A 25,838-nucleotide genomic window follows, 5' to 3' on the forward strand; every position below is an offset into this window, starting at 1 on the left:
ACTTTCTCAGTATGAACAGTGAGTCTAACACAAGGTTTTTTTGGCTCATCAAGATGATACCTAAATCCTTCTTAAACCAAACTGTGTGTCATCTTAGGAGATTTCCTGTCACAACAGCATTCTATAATGTGTGATTTTGACCTTGTCCAGCTACAATCAATTGGGTTTTATTTGAAAAAAGCAATAAACTGTAGTCCTGGAACTAGCTCTTGTAAACCAGGCTGGTCTCGAACTCACAGAGATCTGCTACCTCTGCCTCCCGAGTTCTGGGATTAAAGGCGTGTGCCACCACTGCCCAGCTTGACTTAATTTTTCTACTTCCGTTAAAAGGTTTTAAAATATACAACATCAAACTACAATGTAAGAAACCACAGCTTTTTTATCCATAGCAATCCACACAAACAAATCTACATTTTAAAAAAAACCACACTTGTCACAAGGCAAGGAGAATCAGGCTGGCACTGACAGGAAGCTTCCCTCCTCTGGCTAGCTTCCACAGCACAGGAAGGCGCTACTGTGGGTTGCTGGGGAACGGCATCAATAGTCTTGGCCAGCTGTGCATCCTGTGAACTATAGTAATGGCAGGTAGCGCACGATACGCCCTGGGTGCAATAGTGCCATGAGTGTACTAGACAACCAACAGCTTTCTGACTGGATTTAAGGCCTGTTCCACAGGAAAAAGACACATCCCTGGTACTATAAATTTGGCCAAAACCTATGGCTGGGGAACTCAGAGGCTCCAGGGACCAGCCTACTACTATTATTCTACTAAATGGATGTAATATCAAACTGCCCTCTAAATTTCGATCTCTACACCCATACATCAATGCCACTTAATTCTCATCAGAGACATTGGTTAACAAAAAAACTTACAAATGATGAGTGTAGAGGTTAGTACAGCCAGCCATAAAAGGCGCATCAATGCCACACCCACCCCAAGCAGCCTCTCAGGAACCGCTGTGGAAGAGGGAGGGGACACTCTCAGGGGAGGACTGGATTCAAAGTGTCCTCTAAACACCACAGGACTGCTACACGCATGAGCTCACACAGCTTAAATACCCACACAGGGCCTGCGCAGTACCAACCAGTTAGCATTCCAGCATGTGTGGGAAGGGTTCACAAGTCCCCGCCCCTATTGAGGAGCTACTGACTGATGGCTTCGAGAAAACAGAGTCAATTCTCTTTAAAGGTGTGGCCTCTGGTGGGCCAAGCAGCTGAAGTGGACGGCTCACACTCAGGAGTGTACGGGCAGCACAAACTAGAATCAGTTTTTCTTTTGTTTTAAAGTTGGAAGCCAGTGAGAAGGGGTGGGGGGGGGGTAGGTCTGGGAGGATTTGGGGAGAAAACAGTGAATATGATCAAAATACATTTATTCTCAAGGAATAAAAACATTCCTTTTTAAAAAGCATGGTAAATCAAATAAGCTTTCCTTAATCTTAACAGTCAAACCAAGGTAATCTTTAATTGGGTAAAAGAGTACATTTCAATAATGAAAGAGATCTAAAATAGAAAATTTACAAAAGATTATCAGTTGAATGGAAAAGAAGGGAAGGTGCCCTCTCCAGGATAAAGCGTCACGTGGATCACTTGTAACTGTTATCCGCTACTTCAAGAGTTCTGCATCTAGCCCACCTCAGCCAGCAGGTGATCCTACCCCATTCCAGACAGCCTCGCTGGAACAGCAGCTTCAGGTACAGTAAGAGACTGTCTCAGTAACTACAGTAGAGAAGTGACCAGGAGAAACACTCCAACACCAGCCTCTGGCCTCCATGTGTCCACACGGGTAATAAACTTGCATGCAGCATTTAAATCTAAGCTGCCAAATAGAGTGTGCAACATACTTCACACTTCTACAATGCCAGTGTCCTGGGTGCTGAAGCAGGAAGATCTCCAGCTCAAGCTATCCCAGGAGACAGAAAAACCAAGGGCGAGGGAGATGCAGCTCAGTGGTCGCGCATTTGCTCACATGTGAGGGCCCCGCATTTGTTCAATCCTAGGACCATTTAAAAAAGAAAAAAGAAAAAAAGGTGCCTTCTGGGTCTCCTGCTGTCCTTCCGAGTCGCACTCAAGCGCAGTCTCAAGCGCCTACACAGCGTGCTGTGGGTTCCCTCTACCTGCACTGACCCCCACTGTCACTAGCCCCTCAGCTCATACTCTACCGACATCTACTCAGTGGGAACGAGCAACCCTTCACCAGTCCCTGGTCTCCATTGCACAGTACAACGCCTGCTGGAAGCAGTTTCTCCCGACTGATTTCTACTGTCCACCAGACTCCCTGGGACAAGGCTTCCCACGCAGCTTCAGACGCAGGTCCTGGGGCATGCTTCTTTCCTAAGGAGTACTATACCCGAAGAACTACTAAAGTCTTCCTCCCTCCCCAGTAAGCAAGCCATCCAATAGCAAATCCAACCCACATGAGCCAAGCAGTGGACACTTAAAAATATTTACAAACTGAAATGCCACCAACCACACAACAAAAATTAACAAGGAAAGTTTAATGTGATCTTGGCCAATTTGCGCTAAGTCCTGTGATCTCCACTTCCAAAACACGGGCCAGCCGCAGCCATTCTGAGTACCAGCCGCAGCCATTCTGAGTGCCAGCATAAGCACGGGCACTAGACTGTCACAGGGTCACAGCTGACCCCCACATTTCCACGCCCCTAGACACATCCACACACCTGCAAACGCCCACACAGCACCACGCCCCTTCTACCCTCTCCGTACCTTGTTGACAAGGACAGCTTGGTAAAATACAGACTTTCTGCTCCTATGCAACTTAGACAAATACTCAAACTCCCCCAGCTCCCTAATGCTGAGCTTTTTTCTCCCTGCCTTGCAATCTTACACTGGCCCTTTCCCCTGGCTACAAGACTCTGTCTCCCAGGAGACCAGCTCAAACCTTACCTCTCCAGACAAAGCAGCTCTGCAACCTCCCACCTCACATGCTCCCCGCCCACCCCTGTACCTGTCTCCCGAGTTCATTACTTCCTCAAACTACAATCACTCATTCCATAGGTAAATCCCCTTAGGTACTTTCTGTTTGCTCATCACGTCTCCATTTGTCTAAAAGTAATGCCTTACCCACACCAAGCACCTCATCAGCATTTGTAAAAACAAAAGAACAAACCAAGAAATGTAACTTAAGATATACATAAAACAAAGTAAAAATGGCTAGCCCATCAAACAAGGCAGAAAGCAATGTATATTATCTGCCAAGCGGAAAGTCCGGTCTAACTGGGATCCATCTGCGGGCATCGGGTGTCTATCTCTCAAAGCTCACTGGGAATGAGCAACGCCAGCCCTCACCTATGGTGCTGCTGTCACTCAGAACATCTGTCTTTTGGACACACACATGCAGCTGTAACGTACACACACAAAGCACTGGAACATATTTTCAAAGGACCTGCCACAACCCTCCTAACTAGGGTACTTACCTATAAAATGACTAAAATTCTCCTCAAACTTTCAACCTTGTGAGACACAGGCCCCTCCCACGTCCAAGGCCAGCTCTGAGACACGGCCACACCCACAGTCCTTTCTTAAGCCTGTGCTTTCTAACTATTCACTGAGTGGCCAATGACGGAGGAAACTACTAGCCAGTACCTGTCAGCCATAGTTTGGGGCATTTGTTTCCCTTCCGTTCAGTGACTTTTTATTCACCTTTCAATCATAGAGATGAGGATAGCATACAACTTTAAGTAACGGAGATAAAACAATATATCTTCTCAGTGTTGCTTGACGAACCCTCAGTACTCAAGAGACAAACTGTAAACAGGCTTTAACTAACAGAATGAAGCACTGTATTCTAACATTCCTGCAGGTTCCCTAGCCTCACTTACCTCGGGATGGTGACACACTTAGTATTGCAGTTCTGTGTGGTGATGGCTTTTTCAAGCTCATCTAATCGTCCCGTTTTCTTGAGCTTTTTCACCAGACTTTTCACGGCTTTCTCACACCACTTTTCTTCCTGTCCATTCTGTTCTCCGCCACCTGCTCCTCCAGACCCACTGGCTGATTTTTTCCATCCCAGAAGCCTCTTCACCACGGGCGGAGTGAATGGCAAGATGGACGACATTTTCTTACCAATGGTGCAATCCACACTCAAAAACAGCCTGGTAAATACACCCTAGAAAAGACATTGAAGCAGTAATTTTAAAACTAACGTAAAAGTAGTGACTTCAGCATGCTAGAGAAGCAAACCATAGCACACAAGAGAAATTCAAATTCTTCCATCTGAAGTTCTATGCTCATGGAAATGCTGAAGTGTGGCAACAAATACTTCTAAACTCAGGATGACTCAAATCTTGGGCAAATATAATTTTGCAAATAAAATCTTTATCAATGCCCTGAACTATTTTACTAAAGCCATTCTCTTTAGTCTTAATTTTTTCAAATTAACACTTGATGGTTAAAATATTTTCACAAAGACCAATTTTCTTTTTCATTTTTAGGACTTCAGTCTATTCTCAAAAGATTTAACAAAAAGAAAGAGGAAAAGGAAAAAAAAAAAAATCAAGGCTTGGCGTATATATAGTTAAACGGTAGAATACTTGCCTAACATGAACAGGCTCTGGATTCCATTCTCCCAACAATGAGGGGTGGGAAGACTTAAATATAAAATATATACAAACCTACTATTGACAACGCTTTAACTTTTCATGAAGATTAAAGAAAATTAAGCAGGCATGTGGAGAAAAGGCTCCATTCAACCTCATCAGCATTAATTCTATCTACTAACACCCGTTTTCACATTTATTTAGTGCTGTACACAATAAAAGCAAGTACAATTTCCTTCCTACATCAAAGTGCCAGTCTTGCAAAAGTAACTCTTCAAACATCAAGTTCAGGTATTAGCTACTGATTTCCCTTTACATCACATCACCACTGACTTTCCTTCTCTTACTATGAAAGTCACTCTGCAGTTGCATTTAATAATGATGTGTATATTATCTGACCAGATCAGCAGTAATTATGTAAGACTGTTTCTTTCTGTGTACTTTTTGGTACTCCCCAGAATTAACTTGTCTTTTCATTTGCTTATTTTCTATGCATTTTACCACCAAACTTTTCTACTCTATGACCATCCCTCAATTAAATTTTCAATCACACTCATCAAAAATCAACTGACTTTAATTCCATACACTCACATCCTAGAGAGCTGCCTCCTCCCACTCTGAACTGAACTAACAACACCCTGACAAGCAGCATTAATAGGAGCTAAGCTTGCTATTTTCCTAATACCATGTCTTATCTTCCTTACCTACTGCATCTACTCCTTCATGGAGCATGTCAATTCTGAGAGATACACATGTCCCTAAGACTCTGTGGAACACATTTTGTGTACAATAGTATTTATTTTCAGTTTTATTTATACTTCTCACACTTATTGCAATGATTAAGATATGGTACTACCTTAATTTTCCTTAAACAAAAAAGGCAAATCTCTGGTAAGTTATTTCAACTCTGTAATTAGTGCCCATAAGAAAAGAACAGAGGTCCTCCTCTTGATCCTTATCAAAGCCTGGAATCATCTATTACCCATCATTTGCCTGGCTGGTTCAAAGGAAAATTTCATCTTACGGTTGTTTTGAGCCCAGGTGCAAAACAGACAATGCAATTCATATGGATAGCTTGCCTCCTGAGTCGTTTTAAATCTAGAACAGTCTTGTTTTTCTCATACAACTGATTCAGGAAATAACATCTGTGTGAATTTATGTTGTCTAATTGGTTTCCTTGTAGGTTAGCTATATATACTTTATATTTCAGCCTTCAACAATAGACACTGAGGTTCGTATCCTATTCCTTATCCATAGCCAACAATGTTCTACCTATTTAACAGCTAGTGACAAACTGCACCAGTCTGCAGGCTATCACCCATTTCCATGCAATACAATCACCCTTTAATGACCAGTGGCAAGATCTATTTATTAGGGTTGCTTTCTCAGTCTATGCCATCTATTATTTATTTATTAGCTACAATTCTTTAAAAGGAACTTTTCCTCATCAGCTGAGCTGTGTGTTTATCCTAAAACACATTTACTTTAAGCTCAATTGGGTTAAATGCTTAAGTATTTCATTTTAACATCTATTATCTCTAGTAGATTCCTGGGCCTGCGGTCAGGCGTTACCACAAACCTTTGAGCACCTGTCCCTGGGCTTGGGATCCATCAAGAACATTCAAGAACAATGTCATCTCCAGATCCATAAGTTCATCTTACAAACCTTTACACAAATAAAGTCACTCTCACAGGTCCTGGGCAGGAGGTGCACTATAACTGATTTATTCTCACGGCATTTGCTCTAATATGGAAATTCAGTTTTGAATACACAGTCACTTTTAATATCTTACTATATATAAAAGTTTGAAATAATACCAATGTAATTTCTAAAACTAAGACTATTAGACAAAGTTTAAGATTTCTACTAAGGACAATCAGCAAACTGCCTTAGAAAGACCCCTGAAATAACTGCTTTCTCCAGAGGTTTCAGCAACTGATACAGTTAAATCCGTTTCTTTGTGCCTTCCACTTCTAAAGAATTATTCTTTTCCTTAAACTGTGTAAATGTTTATACAATTCCAAAGTCACACAACATAACAAGTATCTGCCTACCCTATTAGCTTCCTGTCATAGAACCCATTCCTCTAGTTTGTTCTAGTCTGATGTTTTACAACCATAAACACAAGCACATCTCTACCCACTCTCACCACACCAATCTTTTATTACGTACAGTACTACTCTGTAACTAGATTTCTGCACCAACTTTATTTCTTGAAGTCATTCTTTATCCGTTCACACTGTGAACCTGAAGACAGGCAAATTAAAGTATCCAAACTGAACCACAAAGGTGTGTGCAGGGTGGGGATCCCAGAACATCCAGGAAGAAATGTTAATTATGCTTATTTAATGTCTAGTCTCCTCAATTTGAAATGTCTCGGCATGCTGAGCTGGAGCCAAGGGCACTTCAGTGGATAGAGCACTTAGACCAGAGGTGCAGCTTTTCACTTACCAGCAGTGCAAGGGGGGAAAATGTTAAAAACTTTCATGGAAACAAAAAAAGATGTAGAATAATCAAATTAAATTTTGAGGATGAAAACAAAAACTAAACGATCTACATTGCCTTATTTCAAGACCTAAAAGCAAAACAAAAAAATCAAAATTAAAGAACCTAAACAGCCTTAGTAATTACAGAGTAGGCAGAGTGGTTTACGATTCTAGTACAGGAACATCTGTAAGAGTCCACAGATTTACAGCCTACTTCCCACTAAGGCATCAAGTTAGTCTACTTCTCAACAACTTTCCAACATGCACATGAAAAGCATCTATCACGTTCTCATATCATTCTTCATGGCTAGACAGACTCGAGCTCCTGGAGGGGCAAAGAGTATTTTCTTGACCTTAAAATCTTAAAAACCACCATGGTTTTTCCTATAAAGGAAACCATCACAGTTAAAGAATGTTTATATAAAAGTTCCACTGAAAGTTAAGTAGGTAAGTCACAGACTGGGGGAAAGTTTTACAATACATACGCCTGACAAGACTGTAATTTGGAATGTATAAAACTAATAATCCCAGAAATATTTGTTAAATAAGAGAGGAACAAATTACAAACATTTAATCAAAGCGAGTAAAAGACCATGCTGGGGGAATCTAACACCAGCACTGTCAGAAAAACAAATGAAAAGCAATGAAACACTACTTCATATCATTTAGGATGCACTAAGTTTTTCTGACAGTGAAGTGTTGATGAGGACACAAACTACCTTAGTACCCTATTTATCGGTTCTGTAACAAATTCTCACACTCGCTGCCTGAAAGCAGCACAGACAGACTCAATCAAGGTGTCGGCAAGGCTGGCTCCTTCTGGAAGTTCTCAAAAGAAGTTCATTTCCTAGCCTTTTCAGCGGAATGCCTTTCGTCACTAAATCTCCCACATATGTCTAATAAGGAAGCTCGTGATTACATTTAGTGTTTACCTAGATGTATTACGCCTGTAAAGCCCCTCTGCCACATAAAGTGACATCCACAGGTTCTGGTGACTGCAACCCATACATCCGTAGGGAGCATCTGGCCTGCCCTGGGGCTACTGGATGGGTCTCTGTGAGTTCAAGACCAGCCTGATTGACAAAGTAAGTTCTAGGTATACACAGAGAAGCCCTGTCTCAAAGCTAATAGCACTTACTCCTCTCAGGACTCAAATTCAGCTCCCATCCCCTGTACCAGATGGCCCACAATCTCCAGTTCCAGGGGATCTGATGCCCTCCGGCCTCCATGGGCACCTGCAATCATACGGTGCACATAAACTCACACAGCCACATATCAGGACACAAATAAAAAAAAATAGTAATAATGCACGGTCATAACTCACTATAGACTCAAACTGCATACTATCAAAACTATTTTAACATTTTGAAATGTGATGTATTAAAACAAAATACTGCTCAAAAACAGAATCAGCAAACTACTCACACTACACAACATGGACAAATCTCAAAAGCACCACATATACAAAGTATGGTCCTCTTACGACTTCCCAATACAGACAGAACTAATTTAGTGACAGAAGTCAAAACAACTGTCTCCATGGCACTGGGGAACAGACTGGGGATGCCTACTTAGGCACAAAGCCCTCTCTGCAGGCAGTAACACTGTTTCACTTGTCAGTCTCAAGTGGGCACACAGACCTGAAAACTTGAGCTATGCATACTTTCAGATGTGTGCTGCAAGTGAAACAAATCAATTAAAAGGACAATAGCATCTGAACAAATATACTGGGAAGCTGATGAATGAGTTAAATAAATGTCCTTAGTCTCAAAAGCGCTAAAACAGCAATACACACAATGACCCTAACACCAAGAGGAAAGAAACTTAACTTTCCAAGCCTCCGAGTGTCTTCCCAAATTTGTTACAGGATGTGCAAGTGCAGAGAGGCACACATTTTGCATGAGGCCTGGGGAAATTTTTGTTTATTAAGGACAAAAACTTGAGTACTCAAATAACAAGCAAGACAAACACACTTAAGGCAACTGGCTATGGCTGTCATAATAGAGGTACAAAAAAGTTAAAAATATATTAAGCGCCATCTCAGAAGGACTTTCTACTTTTTAAAAGATCATTCCCAAACCAGGTATTGAGTGACGAACACAGACTGCTTAAAAACAACTGTCATGATCAAAGTAAAAGTCACACCCTTTTCCCTCAAGAGGAAAAAGTAGCCAGTGGATCCTCAAAGATTCGTTCAGGACCTCCACCCAAGGGCCTCCCATCAATTCAGCTCCAAGTCCCTTTTAGGGACATAGACTCTGTGTAGCAAGGCACATGACAGTGCTTTCAAAATTTATAGACCTCAACATGCAAATAAGCTAATTAGATTCTGGAACTTTCCTTAGCAATGCAGCAGACCCTACAGGCAGGGAGGGTTTGCTCAGCTGGGGAGGTAAGGCAATAAAGGGTTAACAATCAGAGCATGACAAGAGCCCTTACACTTTCAACAAGCGCTGACTAATACAACACAACCAAACACTACATCAAGCTTCAATCTGACAAAAAGACACACAAAACCCCATCAGATGCACAATACCTTGGAACCACTAGCAGGAAGCAGAGGCTATACTTTTGGTCCTGCTGTACTCCTCTGCACCACACAAAGCATGCTCTAGGGAAGCTCAGTGTATAATGCATGTGACACAATCTCTTTCTAGCACAGACAGCACGATTAATTCAACCTTTGAACAGGAGAGGTGGCAGAAGTGACACCAGAGCAGAAGTCTCAAAACAGCATGCCCAGGAAATCCGTCAGGAGCTCATCACGACAAGGTGGGCACTGGAAGCACTGTGCCCACAGGAGAGGGTTACAGCCAGCACACGCTTGTGATGCGCACTGATGACCAACGGACTCCAAGGCGTGTGCCACTGCCCCCTGGTCTCGCGGGCAGTAAGCACTGGTGCATCCACACCATCAAGAACACGAGGACAAATCTCAAGAGCAAGTACAGTTTACACACAGTCAAACAAGCAGGTGTGCTGCTCACAAGAGCTGGAAGGCTAGACAGGGCACACCGACAGATGGACCAAGCTTCGCAGACCAGCAGAGCCCAAGGCTTGCCTCAAGGCCATTAGCCTGCTGTGGCTACTGAGATCTTTCAGGACAAATCCTTTTCCTGGTTAGTGATTGATCCATGTGTCTTGTTTTTAAAAAAAAAAAAAAAAAAAAAAAAGAGGAAAAAAAAAAAACTGGCAGAAAAAGAAAATTCCTTAAAATGTCTACACTCTTGGTTCAATTATTCCAGCTGGAACAAAAGGAATTCTTTTTAGTATCAAGACCACCCCACTGCACTGTAGTTAGAAGATGTGGCCTTGCTTATCTGAATTGTTTTTTCTACAAAATTGATTTGTGGAAATGAAAACACCTTAAACATAAACATTCTCTGGGTTATCTGAGTGACATGGCCTGTGCTACCCCATAGAAGTGTCCCTTAACTTACATGATCAATTATGACCAATCTGGAACCAAGCAAACACATAGTTACCAGCATTAACTTGCCCCATCTCGGTAACCAGGCTGACTGACATCTAACTGGATGATTCTTACATTATGTCATAACATTTTCAGCAATACTTATTACAATACTGGATGGCCATTTATTGTACTTTAATTAACAGTGCTTATTAGCCACTGCTTGATATGTAAATGTATTAGAAATAAATTGACAAGACATGGATGGCAATTTGTTCCAAGTTGAATACAAATGCAACAAAAAGTAAAACTCAATAATCAATCACAAAAAATGTGACTGAGTCATTTATAGAATAGAGAAGTGTCCTCAACAGTGTGGCAGCAAACTCAGTGACACGGAGGGGTTTGCTTTATTTTCTAGCATCTGCAAGAACTAAAAACTAAGTCAGACGGTACCTGTTTCTAACTCCATCAATAAATGATAGTTATATAATGTAAGTTTAAAAGAACAGAAAGGCAGTCTTTACTGCCAAAGACAGTTTGCAAAATATCTTACTAAGATTGGAAGATTACTCACTGGAAAGTTTCAATTAGGTAAGATCTAACTATCGAGTTTCTAACAGTCTTCTAATTATTGACAATTCCCTAAGTTTTAAAAACAGTATTATCTATATATTTTACTAAACTATGATTCCTCTTCTATGCAGTCTTCAGCCATTGTTCTTTTTTAAAACTACTTTTGATGTAAATGATACCAGAAAATATGCATTCTAAAAAAAAAAAAAAAAAAAAAAAAAAAAAAAGAAGTCTCCAGATGACTAGGATAGTTTTTCATCTCCTGATATTATCTTCTGGAATGTACAAGTTCCATACAAAAACCTTACAGAATTAAGATCAGAAGTGCAATATCTGTGTATGAAAATGTGGTATTTGCAGTTATTCTGGACTCAATATCCAAAGTGTCATCAGATTTTCCCCACGAAGGTTTCATACATTTTGCTACATTTACTCATCCCTCCAAGGGTCTTTACTATTGAGATGGGATGCTAAAAACAGGTAAGGTCTGAGTATGGCTTGCTCTAAGCAGAGCGGGGTTCTAACATGTGCAAGCAGCACCGAGTTCCATTTCCAGCACCCAAACATAGCCTTCAATTACATAGCCCTACCCTTTTGACCCACTGTGAAACGTTAGGACTTTGCGGTCATCAAATATAAGGCATGCCAAATATAGTAAGGAAACTCTACACATACCTTGCTACTTCCATCACCCCCTCCGGGTGCTTCCCAGGAAGAACGGTCCTCTCTGTCATTGTTCACTCACGGGTTTTGTACACTTTATAAGCTTATGCTGGACCCCACTCTGGCCAACTGACTTTCTTCGCTGGATGTTGTAACCACTTGTGCTGACCTATACATATATATAAACCTATACCCTAGTTCATTCACTCTAGCTGAATAGAGCAAAGCACTGCATGGCTCAACGCCACTGGTGAGTGTCTTCTTTGCAGTTACTTGAGTCCAGTGTTCTACTTAGTTAGGAGTCCTCCATATATGGTCTGGTATATATGAGTTTCACACTTCACACTTCCACACTGCACCCTAACACGCATTCATGTGTGCACTCTTCAGAGACATTTCCCTGAATACCGTACTCCAGTTCTCTAAACGAACCATGGCTGAGTGGAACCACGGTAGCAGACCCTGACATCTATCAGTTTTAAAAATATGAAGGGAAAAGACAGATAATACGTTTTAATTCTGCTCGTAACCTTTTAAATACATACTAAAGCTACCACCTTGAAACACATTATCAACCAGGAGAAATGGTGCAGAGGACTCACAAATGTACAATTTTACATTTGTACTAACAAATGTACTAACAAAGCAGTTACACCAATTGCTACCCCTCCGCAGCCTATTCAATTACCACCATATCTGACACTGTCTGGACCTTCTAACTTTAGCCGTAGGATGGGTTTACATGCAGGAGTCATGATAAGGACGTTGGGGACATCTTTGCCACTACTGACTGTTCAAGGTTCTATTCCTGGCAGCCCCTTGTTCATATTCACTAACATTTGTCTTAATTCACAGCAATCACTTATACAGTCAATTACATAAGCTTTACACATCTTCAGGCAGTGACTTCTGAAGATCACATTGGCGTGATCTGAAGCATCAGCTATTTTAAGTGTTATTTGGTACTACGTATTATTGCTATCATTAAGATCATCCCATGTGGCGCTACCTTCCATACATCTAAGGCACTTAACATTTCACCTCTAGCAGCCGATTCAATTTGGAATTATAATTACAGATAGAGTGTCTTCCCTCCCCAATAAGAAGACCACATAGTGCAGCAGCACCATGACTTCCAAGTTTTCTCTGACAGTGTATGACACTCTGTGTTTCTGGGCTCTTTGATTTTCTTCTTCTGGTAGTCTAACACTTGGGGCAAATACTGTGCATTGACCTCTGAAGCTACAAGCCACTATGCCCAGAGACCTATAAATGAATTCCCTTTCACCTGGTGGGATGCTCACTGGCCTGACAATGAACTTATGAATTACTGGAAGAAAACTGGCTCTGTGGTACTGTTTCTTCCTGTATACCCAAGCGTCTCTTCCCATACTTTGAACTGGGAGTTATATTTGCCCCCCCTGGGTATCTTGTAGTTTGTGTTGTCATTTTCAATGGAATGCTTTTTAAATTTAAATCTTGTTCCATGAATAAAAACACATTCATTTTTAGCTTTAAAAATTAATTTTATTGAGGCATAATTTGTATATAAAATATAAATGTTAAATATGTAGTTCAATGAAGTCTGTATCATAACTACTATCTCAAGCCTTTCATCCAAGGTTCTCATGTTCCTTCAATCTGCCTTTCCCATCCATGCAGCTGTTTACTGATGGGATCTGTACAATAAAAGCCAATTCTATCAGTCATACAAATTTTTATCAGTTTAACAATTATTTTCTTGTTTTCCTGGTTTTCTAAATATTTTTTTAAGTGCTGATTTTTTCAAGTTTCTCCTGTCATCTATCATGCGCTTCATATGGTATTGTCCTTGGCTGTGATAATTTTGCCAATGCAATGAATTTCATTTACAAATATGCTAATGTTCAATCATCCTTACATTTAAGGCAAATTCTGCATTAAGGCAGAATTAACGATTTTTTATGAGTTAATACTAACATTTACCTCCAACTTTTACCATGTTAAAAAATTTACTACCAAATTCTTAGGTTTCCAAAATTCTCATAGCACTAACTACACTACTGATCAAAGACTTTTGGTTTGCTGTAGTGTTAAAGACAGAAAACAGATCTTTACACCGCCCCAAGCGCTCTACTTGAACTACATGCTTTACTAGTTAGTACTTTCAGGTTAGGGAAACCATTCTTCCCATCATTCTATTTGAAATGTTTTCTAATTTTCACTGAGGAGTTCCTCACTCCATGCATTCAGAGTACGTATGTTATGGGTGACAAGAAGGTTCAGTGGATGTTAAGTATGCTTGTCAAACAAGCCTGCTGACCTGAGTACAGTCTGTAATACCCAGGTAAATGTGAAGAAAAACAAACCCCACCAGTGTGCTGTGGCAGGCCGCCCCATCATTCTCTAAGTATGTACCTTACTTTTAACTATGGATTAGGGGACTGTTATGTCGCTGACTTAGCTGCACTGAGACCAAAGAATATGATTTAAAGAAAGAACTTCTGAAGCCTTGCTTTGGAGTCTAGCACATAATTTTTGTCAAAGTCTGTGACTACTTGAGAAGACCACATACTCCTGTCATTGTGGAGTGCTTGCTAACTACCCCACTCAGACCCGTACATCTTTCAGTGATGAGGACTGAATCTAGAGTCTGAGCTACACTCCAGGCACCTTGACAACTTTTTAAAATCTTTTCTTAAATTTCTCAGATGTGTTAAAAAATTCCTATTGGAAAACATTTATTCTCCTAGTTCTGTTAATCTTACTTTATAGATTACTTCAAAAATCCTTTTCAATTTTTTTCACGATTAAATTATACAACCATTCTTTCAAGAATCTACCTCTAAATCAAAGCCCTAATGGCAAAATGCGAAACTTCTTTAGTCCAACGTGCAACCACAAATGCACAACTCCATACAGGCACACTCAGACTTGTGCCCCATCCACAAGACATCTTTTTATGTATATGCACATATTCCAAAACAAATCTCAGTAACACTACTTATCCCAAGCACCTAAGACTTCCAATTTATCCCTAATAAAATATTTAATTGTACTTTTTAAAGGTCCATTTTCCTTTCATCTGTAAATTTACCCTAACATTATCTGCCAGGATATGGTGGTTTGAATGAAATGTCCCCAGTAGCCCCAGGCATTTGAATATGTGGTTCCCACAATAGTAGTGCTTTTGAGGTGGGTTTAGGAAGTATGGCAGGCTTTGACACTTCAAAAGCCACACACCATTCCTAGCTTACCCTCTGCCTTCTACCTGCCTCACAAGATGCTCTCAGCTGCTACTTTGGCCATCATGCCTACCCTGACGCCACCCTTCCACTGTGCCCACATGAGGACAGCATACTCATATCCTTCTGGGACCATAAACCCTTCTACATTAGTCAACTTTCTTCTCCAAGTTGCACTGGCCATGGTGTTTTATCCCAGCAAGAGAAAAGTAACTAACGCAACACAGGTTTACAGACATATTTAATCTCTACCATTTTGTTTTCTAATTTCTATATATTTATTCCCTTTTTTTCTCCATCCCTCCCTTATGATCAATTTTTCTTCATTTCTATCTGCTCATCCTCACAGATTTACCAAATGATACATCCTATTTTAATTCTTCAAAGGGTGACTCTTAAGATTGAATGTGAAACTAGAACTCATCAGTGGGTAACAGGTAAAGACACTAGCCTATTAAAAGGAATAAAAGTAATTCTGAATTATAAATAATAATAAAGAACCCAAGTATGGGGTACATATGAAATCTCAACTAAGGGGACTGCAAAGGATAATCTCTTAAGCCCACAAGTTTAAGACCAGCTTAGTGCAACTCAGCTAAAAGTCCCCTTCCCTTAAAAATAATGAATGAATGTGTAATGAAAAAAAGGGGGAGGGCTCATAAGAATAGGGAGGATAGGTTAAGCAAAAGGGAACAGAGCTCATAGGTGAAAAATGGACAACTTAGGAACTATCAACTCTAGGTCAGCTGAGGGGAAGCTCACAAACATCAGGCTAACCCACAAGCTGAAACTGGGGGTAGGGAGAGAGAAGATAAAACTGACAGGGCTGGGTGAGAGCTGTCCTCAGAGTAACTCCCCGACTGTTGTGTGAGGTAAACCTAGTCCTGACCAGGACACAGCTAGGTATCACTAACAGGTAAATGTGCTCAACTACATACGAAGGACTTTCCCAAGCCCTGTCCTTTGCAGGTCTGACTCATAAACAGCCAGACCTCTACCTTGTTGGTTAGAATCTTAATACTTTTTAAGAGAGTATCAATCGACCCAGAGAAGACCTACACACACTAATATTGCGGGCTTATGAACAAAAGCTGGCTCAGCTCTCCCGTCCATGAAACTTAAAGGAGACAAATCTCTCCCACATCTCCAGATTCTGGGCAGCCTTTTTTGACCCCAACTTCTTGGTGAAGCACACATACAATCGTTTGCGACCTTAAGAAAAATGGCAAATAAAAACAGAAGAGGAGAACTTCAAGAAAACTGGTATTACACAGAGCAGAAAAAAATTCAATCACCAAGACAGAGCATTAAGATACAGCAACACTGAAGAGAAAGCAGCATGCATTCACAGGAAAATAGAGAATAAGCACTTTAAGTATGGTAGTTCAGGAAGGCCGAAATGGGAAAGAGAACAATCACCCACCCCCAACACACACACACACACACACACACACACACACGCACGCACGCACACACACACACAGAGAGAGAGACACACACAGAGACACACACGCACACAGAGACGCACACAGAGACACACACGCACGCACGCACACAGAGACACACATGCACACGCACGCACACAGAGAGACACACATGCACCCATGCACGCACGCACACACACAGACACACAGACACACACACACACACACACACACACACAGAGACACACGCACGCACGCATGAGCACAGAGAGAGAGAGAGAGAGAGAGAGAGAGAGAGAGAGGAGAGAGAGGAGAGATGGAATAGAAGAAAAATACATGAAAACTCCCCAAAAGTAGAAAACAAAAAGAGCAGAAATGTGAAGAAAACAGGAGATGCAATTCTGAGGTTCAAGATTCAAACAGATTCAAACAGGAGTTCCAGAAAGACAGCAAAGATAATGGAGAGGAGTCTTGCCTCCAAGACTGATGACTTGAGTTAATCCCAAAATACTTATATTGGAGAACCCATTTCTCAACGTCTTGTGACCTCCACACGCACACTGTGACATGTGTGCACACACAAGTGTGAACGTGATACAACACACAATATGTAAAATGTATGAAAGACGAAATGTTAACATAACCACAACAAAAGGCATTCATTACGTACTGACATAAAGGGATCTACAAGACAAACTTTTACGTATAAAATGTGACCATATGTGCTAAAAGCAATGCTTGTGCAAGGGTGCTTACAGATGAACAAAAGCTTGGTAGCACTATTCGTCTTTGCAAAGGTAGATGAGTGGTAAGGTCTTACATATTCAGATTGTCAAGATAGAACTAACACATTCCCAACATGGATATCTTGCCACATTTAACTGTAGTTGTAGTTTCTTTTACATTTACTCTGCTTCACCTTCCTGTGATATTAAAGTCCAGCTGGAAACCAGTGTTCCCTAGCTCCTCCCAGAAGTAGATGTTTCAGTAACAGCAGAAGCTTGGCTGTTGACTTACTTTCCCTACCATCTCTCCCTTTCTCAACTCAACACATGAGAAACTACGTATCTATTTTGTCTGACACTTCTGTGTGTTTGCAGTGGAGAAAGGGTCTTACCCTGTGTCTGTTCTGTTTTGTCTGACACTTCTGTGTGTTTGCAGTGGAGAAAGGGTCCTACCCTGTGTCTGTTCTGGCACATTTGTCTATGTCACCACAGGAAACCTAGATTGCACGTGATCACACATACCTTTGATCCCAGCACTAAAAGGCTGAGTCAGGAAGATCTCACATTCCACTCCTGGGCTACACAGGAGATCTGTCTGGGAAAAGCAAACTAACAGTGAGCACAACCACTTGAGAAGACTACGAAACCTGACATCTCATCTAAGAAAATAGGAGAAAATCTGACCACAAAAATCCTTGCTCAATGCTGAAATGGAGAACAGAAGCAGGAGTTAAACACAGAAAGCAAATATAGAGCTGGATAGGTAAGAAGCCCTGGGTAAAGTCCCTGGTGTGTGTGGGGGGGGGGGGCGCACAGAGGATGGCAGGTAATGTGCCTTTTAAAGTTGCAGAAAACATTTACATGTGCAATTTTATGAACTGTTACGACCAAATGTGTCTGGATTTAACCCTTGAAGCAGACAATTAGTTCAGGGAACCCAGGTCACACGAGGGGTGGACTCTGTGGGGACAAGCTGCTCCATTTAGTTCCCTGAAGACCCACCTGACACAGGGGGTGAGCCCCGTGTAGGCAACCTGTTTTGTACCGGGCAAATTTAATCTTTTAATAGGCTGTGCGGAAGCTGTGTCTCTATCATCAGCTCATAAGCATCCAACTTGTCCAGATCATAAATGCACACCAGCACATGACTGCACAGGCCCAAATGCAAGTCAGCAGAGTGCCATGTTCGCTTAATGGCCTTTCCTGTTCACAAGTCTGCCTTCCTTACTCTTGGAGTATCACCTAGTACCCACAATAATTATGCAGCAGTCCTGGTAGGCTGCAAATTCAATTCGGCACATCTAGAGTGGCTGGTGCCAAAAGAACTTTCTAATGGTAAAAGTGGTCTTCACCTGGGGTGTCTAAAAAAGCAGGCAATACCTATAAACAGACATCTGAAGTTAGATTAAAATTAACTAAATGTAAGATTTAACTTCAGTTCCTCAGCCACATCATCTGGACTTCGAGTGCTGAACAGGTACCATAGCTGGCTGCTACCTGACACACACACACAGCCCAGACTTCTCTAAAACTCCTGCTCCCCAATCAAGCTTCAAAGACATCTTCAAGCCAACAATGAAGGGTAGGGAAGGAACAGGTAGGGCTTTGAGCACTGCCCACTCCCCTTCCTACTATTACAACCACTTTAAAAAACAAAAGCACACCTTATTTTGCATCTTTTCACAGAATACTCTTCCTTCCTGAACACATTAAACCTACAAGTACCCCACCCAAAAAAGGAAAAGAAGCTGGGATTTGCAGATAATTCAAAGAAAAGCAGGCCTTCCTTCAGCTGCAAGTACACAAAAGCTTCCAACTTATAGACTGTACAGACTTGTGACCAATGAAATCCCACATTTTCAAAATCTGTGGATCTAGAAAAATCAGTAACAATTTCCAAAGTGTAACAACAAATTTAGAATATGTTCAAGGTCTATTCATGGGTACAGCCATAAAGAGGGTCTGTAGAGGCCTAGAAGCTAGAAAGGAAATCGGGGGAGATGAAGAGGTGAGGAGAGGATTAACCACACTAATGATACATGAAAGCGTCATATGGAAACCATCCATTTTGTAAAACAATTTAAAGATAAATAAAAAGAATTTGAAGGGAAGTACTCTGCTCAGTTGGATAATGCTGTTCCTAAAAGTCACATGTTACTAAATGAAAAACCTGATGCCAGGCTTTAAGATACCTTTCTATGAGTTATGAGATTCCCACCCCCTGCAAAACATAGATAGATGATAGACAGATAGATGATAGATAGATGATAGATAAATAGATGGATGGATCGATGGATGGATGAGGCTATTGCCATTTCTCTTTTGATCACCAGAACTTGATGATTACTCTATCACCAAAGATATCACACTTTGATTTCAGCACATAAAGAAATCAAGCTATAACTGAGCTGGAAGATTCTCCCTACCAGCTAGCTTTCACAGTACTGAAAGAGAAATCATCAACTGTTTGACCTAGTTGCAAGTCTTTGGAAGTACCAACCTGCCAGTCAGCATGTGCCCACAGGTGCAATGGTGGCATGACTGTTATGGGAACAACTAACCACTTTCTGATACTGTAAACCTGGCCACAAGCCCAAGACCCAAAAGGTCACAGGCCATAAAGAAGAACCTATTACTGGTCTTTCGCTAAATGAGCAGGGTCCCAAACTGTCTTTTAATCAGTTACAAGCTAGCTGCTGTAGTGAGTGGGTGGGGACTCTTCTGAGCTGAAGAGTTCAGAGTAAGAGATGTGGTGAGCACACAGCCCCTACAAGGGACAGGTACAGCACCCTCCTATCAACAGAAGAGGGACCAGAAAAAACCAGAAGATGGGAAGGAGGGCTGTGAAACCTCATCTTCCGGCTGTGATGACTGCTGCAACCATAACTCACAGCTGCTGGGTCACCTGCACAAGACTGGCCCCATCAAGATTTCACTATGGACACAGAGGCTCATGAGGGCCCAGAGCAGTCAATGGTACTGGGGCAAGGGAATCATATGCCTCAGTGGCAGTCACTATTAAGTTATCTCTTTTCAAGTAAATAACCCACAACCCATGCTCATGCAAGCACCTCTATAAACAGCAACAAGTCAAAAAAAAAGGGGGGGCATGACAGCAAGAAAAGGGATCTATTGAGAAGGGGTTTGGTGGGAGGTGGAGGGGAGTATAAGAAAGGCCAACCAGGCGGTTATTTTCAAAGGACATTATACTTGTATACGACTATGAAAGAATGTTTTTAAAGACAAATATAAAGACACAGCAAATCACCAGGCAACTGTCCTGAGAGTGCATTCAGTTCCGATTAAGCAAAACTGGCTGAGCTACAGATCACTCACGCTGCAGGGTGTGAGGGAAGAGGAAGACCACAAAATCACCTAGCCAAAATAGAGGCAATGCCTAAACCCAACTGGCTTGACAAAACTGTATTTTTTCTATATCAAATTACTGAAGTGAATTAAGAATTGTGTTTAATGACATAAATCTAGAATCATAACTAAAGGCATCACCATCACAACGTTACAGAAAATAACTACAACTGATCAGTGGCAAGCAATAGGCCCCTGTAAAATTTTAATGAAAAAGACTAGTTTCTTTATTACAGGTAAATCAGACAAGGCTGCTTATTAAAGGGCCACCAATAATTACTTGATATAAATTTAGAAAATAACCCTGAGGTAGGAAGGAGGACCCAAATAGGTAAAGTTGGCAGGCATATTACCTTACACCTGTAATCTCAGTACTTGGAGGCTGAGTCAGAAGAATCCAGAGTTCAAGGCTAGCCTGATCTACATAGAAAGTTTGAGGCTAGTGTGAGAAAGTCTTATTTACACAGTGAAACCCTATCTCAGTAAGTGCTTTCCCCCCCCAAAACCAAAGCTAGTAATACGAAGAAACAAGCAACCCTGACCAGAGTGAAAACTCCCACCTAACACCAGCAGGCTAACAGAAAGGATGTGCTTCTATCCAGTGTGATCCAGCTGTGTCCCGAGGAGGGTCACCTTTCTTGAGTGCTGGCTAGCAGAAAGACTTTTCAGTCTGAGAGCAGAGCTGTGGATCTTTCCTGAAATCCTTGCTACACCACAATGCTCTCTCTACCCAGTCTGTTAGCCATCATGAATAATCATCTAAGTATATTAAGTAGATAAAGGATCTTTAAAAGGGTTTTCCCAAAACCAGATTTAAGTTAACTGATGAGCATTTACTACTAGGCTTTCAGGTCTGGCCCTGCTCTGAACCGCTCCAGACACGCTAGTCAAGCTTGAGGTAACTCTTCTGTGTCTTCAAGATTATCTGCTATCTCCTCCAGGCTGTTACCTGTTTTCTCTAAACAAAGACAGTAAGTTACAAGTCCCCCATCCTATCTACTCCCCACCACACCCTGTCAAACCTCCCACACTAACCATAGTGTACTAGCTTCAGTCTACTGTGGACTTAGATGCTAGATAACTTTGTGGAAAGCATCTAAATAAATACCACCAGGTTCTAACCAAGGACCTGAAAGGACCCCCTCTATGCTTTAAGGTACCAACTAGGCTGAAGACCTAGAGGCTCAATGTCTGTTTCTCATCCCAATTTATAGGAGGTCAGGATAATAGTACTAGCAAATCACGTGCACTAAGAAGAGCCCACAGAACAAACTAAAGAACAAGAGTGTTAAATTGACAGAATCCTGTCTCAAGAATGTTTTCTAACTAATTTTATAACAACCTTAAGAGATAAAAGCTACCCCTTCCACTTTTAGTAAGGAAACCAAGACTTGGGAATTTAATTTACCAATACCACAACCTAGACACCAAAAACTAGCCGTAGGCTTTGAGACCAAACTCCAAGGCCATTCAACCACATGACAATGCTGCCCAATCAGCATTCTTTCAACTATTGCATACAATATTCCTTTCACTGGAACCCAAATGACTCAAGTTCCTTTTCTTTCCTTAACCACTTTCTTTAACGAAGGTCAATGGTTAATCAAATTGAGACCGAATTAAGTTTAGCAACAGTACAACTCTGCTCAACTAGCATGTTTCTGATAAGCCCTATCTTCAGTTTGAATGAACTGCAAAAAGCGGCAGACACAACTCCCAGCTCAACAAAGAGACTGTTCTTAATGACATAGGGGACATCTCATCTTTCTTCCCTAGTGCTGCCCTTAACACCTGATGGAAAGCAATGCAGGTATATTTCAAGAACCTACTATGACAGAACTTATTGACTGTTCAGGCTCCTCAATTCATACTCTAACATAATTTTCTCACTCTGTGGCCTTGGTCACAAGACACAAGTTGTTTCCCCAATTCCACTAAGGAATACTGGAGTGACCAGCAGCTGAAGAAGTTTGTAGTCACCAAGTCTTACTTGTCCAGTTGAGAGATGATAGTGAATTCTTTATAGCCACTTTTCTGACACACCTTTGCAATACTTACAGAAACCAAGGGCCTACAATGTCTCTTCTGCTTCTACTCAGACAAAGCATCTGAAAAGATATGCCTCTCTCCACCCCCTAAAAAGGATTCTTGTCCCAAGAATATGAATAAACCTCCATCTGCCAGACCGCACTATATACAGCTCCTGCATGCACTACAAAAGCACCTGTATAAATATGGCTGCTACAAACATGGCTTCCGGAGTCCAGAGCATTAAAACCAGGAGAACAGATCTGTTATTTTTGACAAATACAAAAAAGGTCCTCAGCCACCAGTTCCTACAGCTGAACTGAGTTAAGTTTGCTTGTTTGTTCACTCACAGTCTCCTGGATGTAAAGTCCTGAGGTTACAGCTACATTTGTTATCTACAGCATCAAGGCAAGAAGGGGACTGCTTGTTACCCTTGTTTAGTAGCTCACCTACAGGGAAGGACTGTGTACAAAACCAGCCCCAATAGTCTTACTGGGAGTTCAAACACAAAGCAAGCCTAACAGGCCACAAACAGGAAATCACTCTGCAGTTTCTCCCAAGACTATTACTTTATGAACCATACAGATTGCATAGCTGTTTAGTGACAAATACCTTAGAACCCTCAAGACCAAACTTTGTTGAACACCTACATCATGAAATCACTTTAGGTGTAGGAACAATATAGGAAACACCAAGCTTTAGGAACAGTGTCTCACTAAGGAACACAAGTGAGGTTTGTAATCACAGTATACAGCAATTAAGCCTAGCCAGTGTGCAGCCTTAAATTCAATTAAGTCAACTGGCACTTACTTTACAAATGTCCAAAGATCAGAACAATTTTTCTTACCACCCAGGTAAGTTTATGCAAAAACAAATTTTAAAAATAAAAGCAGTGTTACCTCATGAACTTAACAAACATTTGCCAAATGACCTTAATAGAAAAAACAATCTCTATGGAGTTGTTTAATAGTTAAATAGAAGGAAAAAAAAAAAAAAAAAGACCTTAAACTGTAATACTTCTCCCATGCCTGGGTCCCATCTGCTTCACTAACTCATGAACTGAAACTATTCCAACTTCATTTTGACTACTTCACACTTCTCTATAAAGGGGAAAATTGCTTTTCACAGGGATCAAAGTAAACTAATAGTAAAGATATTTTCAGCATGGTAGCAAACGTATTCTTGTGTTAGGCTCAAAACAAACATCCCCTCTATCAGTGTTACATGGTCAATTGAAATCAGGAAAAAACTAAAAAGGACTTTGGAAACTGACATCAGGGTACCATTTTTAAAAGATCTTCAGGTACATTTGTCTGATGACTCATTTATTGACATGGCTTTCATTAGTTTAAAACATCACTATTTAGAATATTCCCACAAGGCCTGAAGTAAGGTAAAATATTTTCACCTGGGTGTATTTTTTTTAAGTTGGTCTGAGAACAAACAGGTAGTTTTTTGCCTTTAAGGACGAAAGGAAGGAATAACAAAATCCAACCTCAGATTTTTTTTTTTTCTTTTGTTTAGGTTCACAAGGAAACCATAATAAGACAAAAGTACCTGGCCCAAGGACAGTCTCCCTAAAACAAAATAAATCCAAGCACCGATTGTGAAAACCAAGTCTCAAATATGTGCAATCAATTAGCATGCTTCCGAAAGGCGTGTGATTAGAAGCTAATAGGCTGCACCCACCGAGCAACTTTCCCAAGTGCGTGGAGGGAGGATGAGCCCGGGAGTCCCAGCCTCGAGCGTGTTAGTGAGTACACACAGCGAGCGATTCGGAACCCGCGCCTGTTACGGTTAACAAAGGCTACAGGGGGGAAAAAAAGGAAAAAGTGGAAGCAAAGTACCGCACGCCCCAACTCGGCTCCCGGGCCCTTCGGCAATGCAAACGGCGAGCGCGGCCGCGCCGGGACCCGAGCGGGCCGCAGCCAGGCGGGGCGGGGCGGGGGCTCGCGGCCCTGCCCACGGCGCCGACCCCGGCCCGCGCCACGGCCCGCCACACCCCACACGGGCGGCCACGTGACCCTGCCCCGCACGCCCCTGCCCGGTCCTCCCGGCGCCCCGGCTTTACCTGCACCGAGCGCCAGGTCCCGCCCCGTCCGAGCCGAGCCTCGGACCTTTTGTTCCTTCCTCTTCCGACGGGCTCCGCGCTGCCGGAGGAGTGGGCGCGCGCAGGCGGAACTGCGCCGCGGGCCCCCGCCCCGCCCCCAGGCCCGCGCTCGCCGCGGCCGGCGGACGGGTGGGGAGGGCGGGCGGGCGGGCGCCGCCAGCTCCGCTCGGCGCGTCCCCGCGCCCCGGCCTCGCCTGCACCCCGCGCCGCCGCCCTCCGCCCCGGCCGCGGCCGCCGCGCACCTACCTCCGGGCGGCTCGCGAGCTGCAGGCTGGCGCGCTGCTCCTCCTCCGCCGCCGCCGCCGCCGCGCGCGGTAGCCCCGCCTCCCTCGCCGAGCCGCGGGCCCCGCCGATTCGCCGGCGCAGCCCCGGGCTGGCACCCTGCCGCCCGCTGATTGGCGCCTGCGGCCGCCCGTTAGGCGTGAAGCACGCCGGCCGAGCGGGGCGCGCACGGAAGACGGAGGGAGCACGGCAGGGACGGAAGGAGGAGGCCGGGCGCCGCGGGCAGGGCCGGGGGCCGAGCGGGGCGCGGGCAGGCGCGGGCCGCCGCCTCCCGCCTCCGGCCCGACCGGCGGCGCACGCAGCCAATCAGCGAGCGGGGAGCCCGGGGTGTGAGCGGCGCGCCGGGGGCCCGGGATCGGAAGGGAGACGTCGCTCGCTGATTGGTCCCGCCTTCCCCGTCGAGCGTGAGGCGAGGCGCGGCCGGGCGGGGTGGCACGCCCGCGGTTGCGCTGGAGTTCGTGTCCGGCGCGCTCCCACGGGGCCCGCCACGCCCGCAGCCCCCCGCCCCGGCGCCTCTGGGTGGAGCGCCGCGGCCCAGCCCTCGCCCACCTCCGTCGGGAGGCCCGAGTGGACACGTGCTCGGGCCCGGGCCCGCCCCCGGCCCGGCCTGAGCCGCTGGGCCCGCAGAGCTCGGCGGAAACCCGAGAGCCGGCCGCAGAGGGGCGCGCCCTACGCAAATGAGCGGGCGGGGCCGAAGAACGGCGGGGTTAGAGAGTTCTTGTCTGTGCCGGCCCCGGCAGCAGCGAGGCGGGCGGTTTTCTCCAACCCGAACCTTCCGAAGTGGAAGTATTAATGATGCCTGCCTCCAATGCTCCCTGTGAAGCGTGAGCCGCTGGCGGTGTGCTCCTGGAGCTGCTGTCCCTAGGTCATTTTACCTTCACCGTGCCCCTGTTCCTAGGCCCCAACTTTTCTCCTTTACCTATCGAAGAAGCAAGCCCCCAAACTTAGACTGCCCACAGCGGCGCAACCAGGTTCATTCGGATTT

General features: G+C 43.3%; 1 protein-coding gene across 3 annotated transcripts in view; it reads right to left on the minus strand.

Annotated features, from left to right (window-relative positions):
• Smad2 (SMAD family member 2) overlaps positions 1-24,927 on the minus strand; it is a 51,814-nt gene extending 26,887 nt beyond the window's left edge. For 2 of the 3 annotated variants that reach the window (XM_051201984.1, XM_051201982.1), the window contains exons 1-2: positions 24,818-24,927; positions 3,840-4,126 (exon numbers count right to left, since the gene is read on the minus strand). In XM_051201984.1, the coding sequence (XP_051057941.1) occupies positions 3,840-4,075 (236 nt within the window). In that variant the 5' untranslated portion in view covers positions 4,076-4,126; positions 24,818-24,927. Of the gene's footprint in view, positions 1-3,839; positions 4,127-24,532; positions 24,697-24,817 lie in introns of those variants that run through there. The other variant, XM_051201983.1, reaches the window with a different exon arrangement.
• Between the last annotated feature and the right edge of the window lie 911 nt (positions 24,928-25,838).

The sequence above is a fragment of the Phodopus roborovskii genome, unplaced genomic scaffold, assembly GCF_943737965.1.
Source record: "Phodopus roborovskii unplaced genomic scaffold, PHOROB, whole genome shotgun sequence".
Lineage (NCBI taxonomy): Eukaryota > Metazoa > Chordata > Mammalia > Rodentia > Cricetidae > Phodopus > Phodopus roborovskii.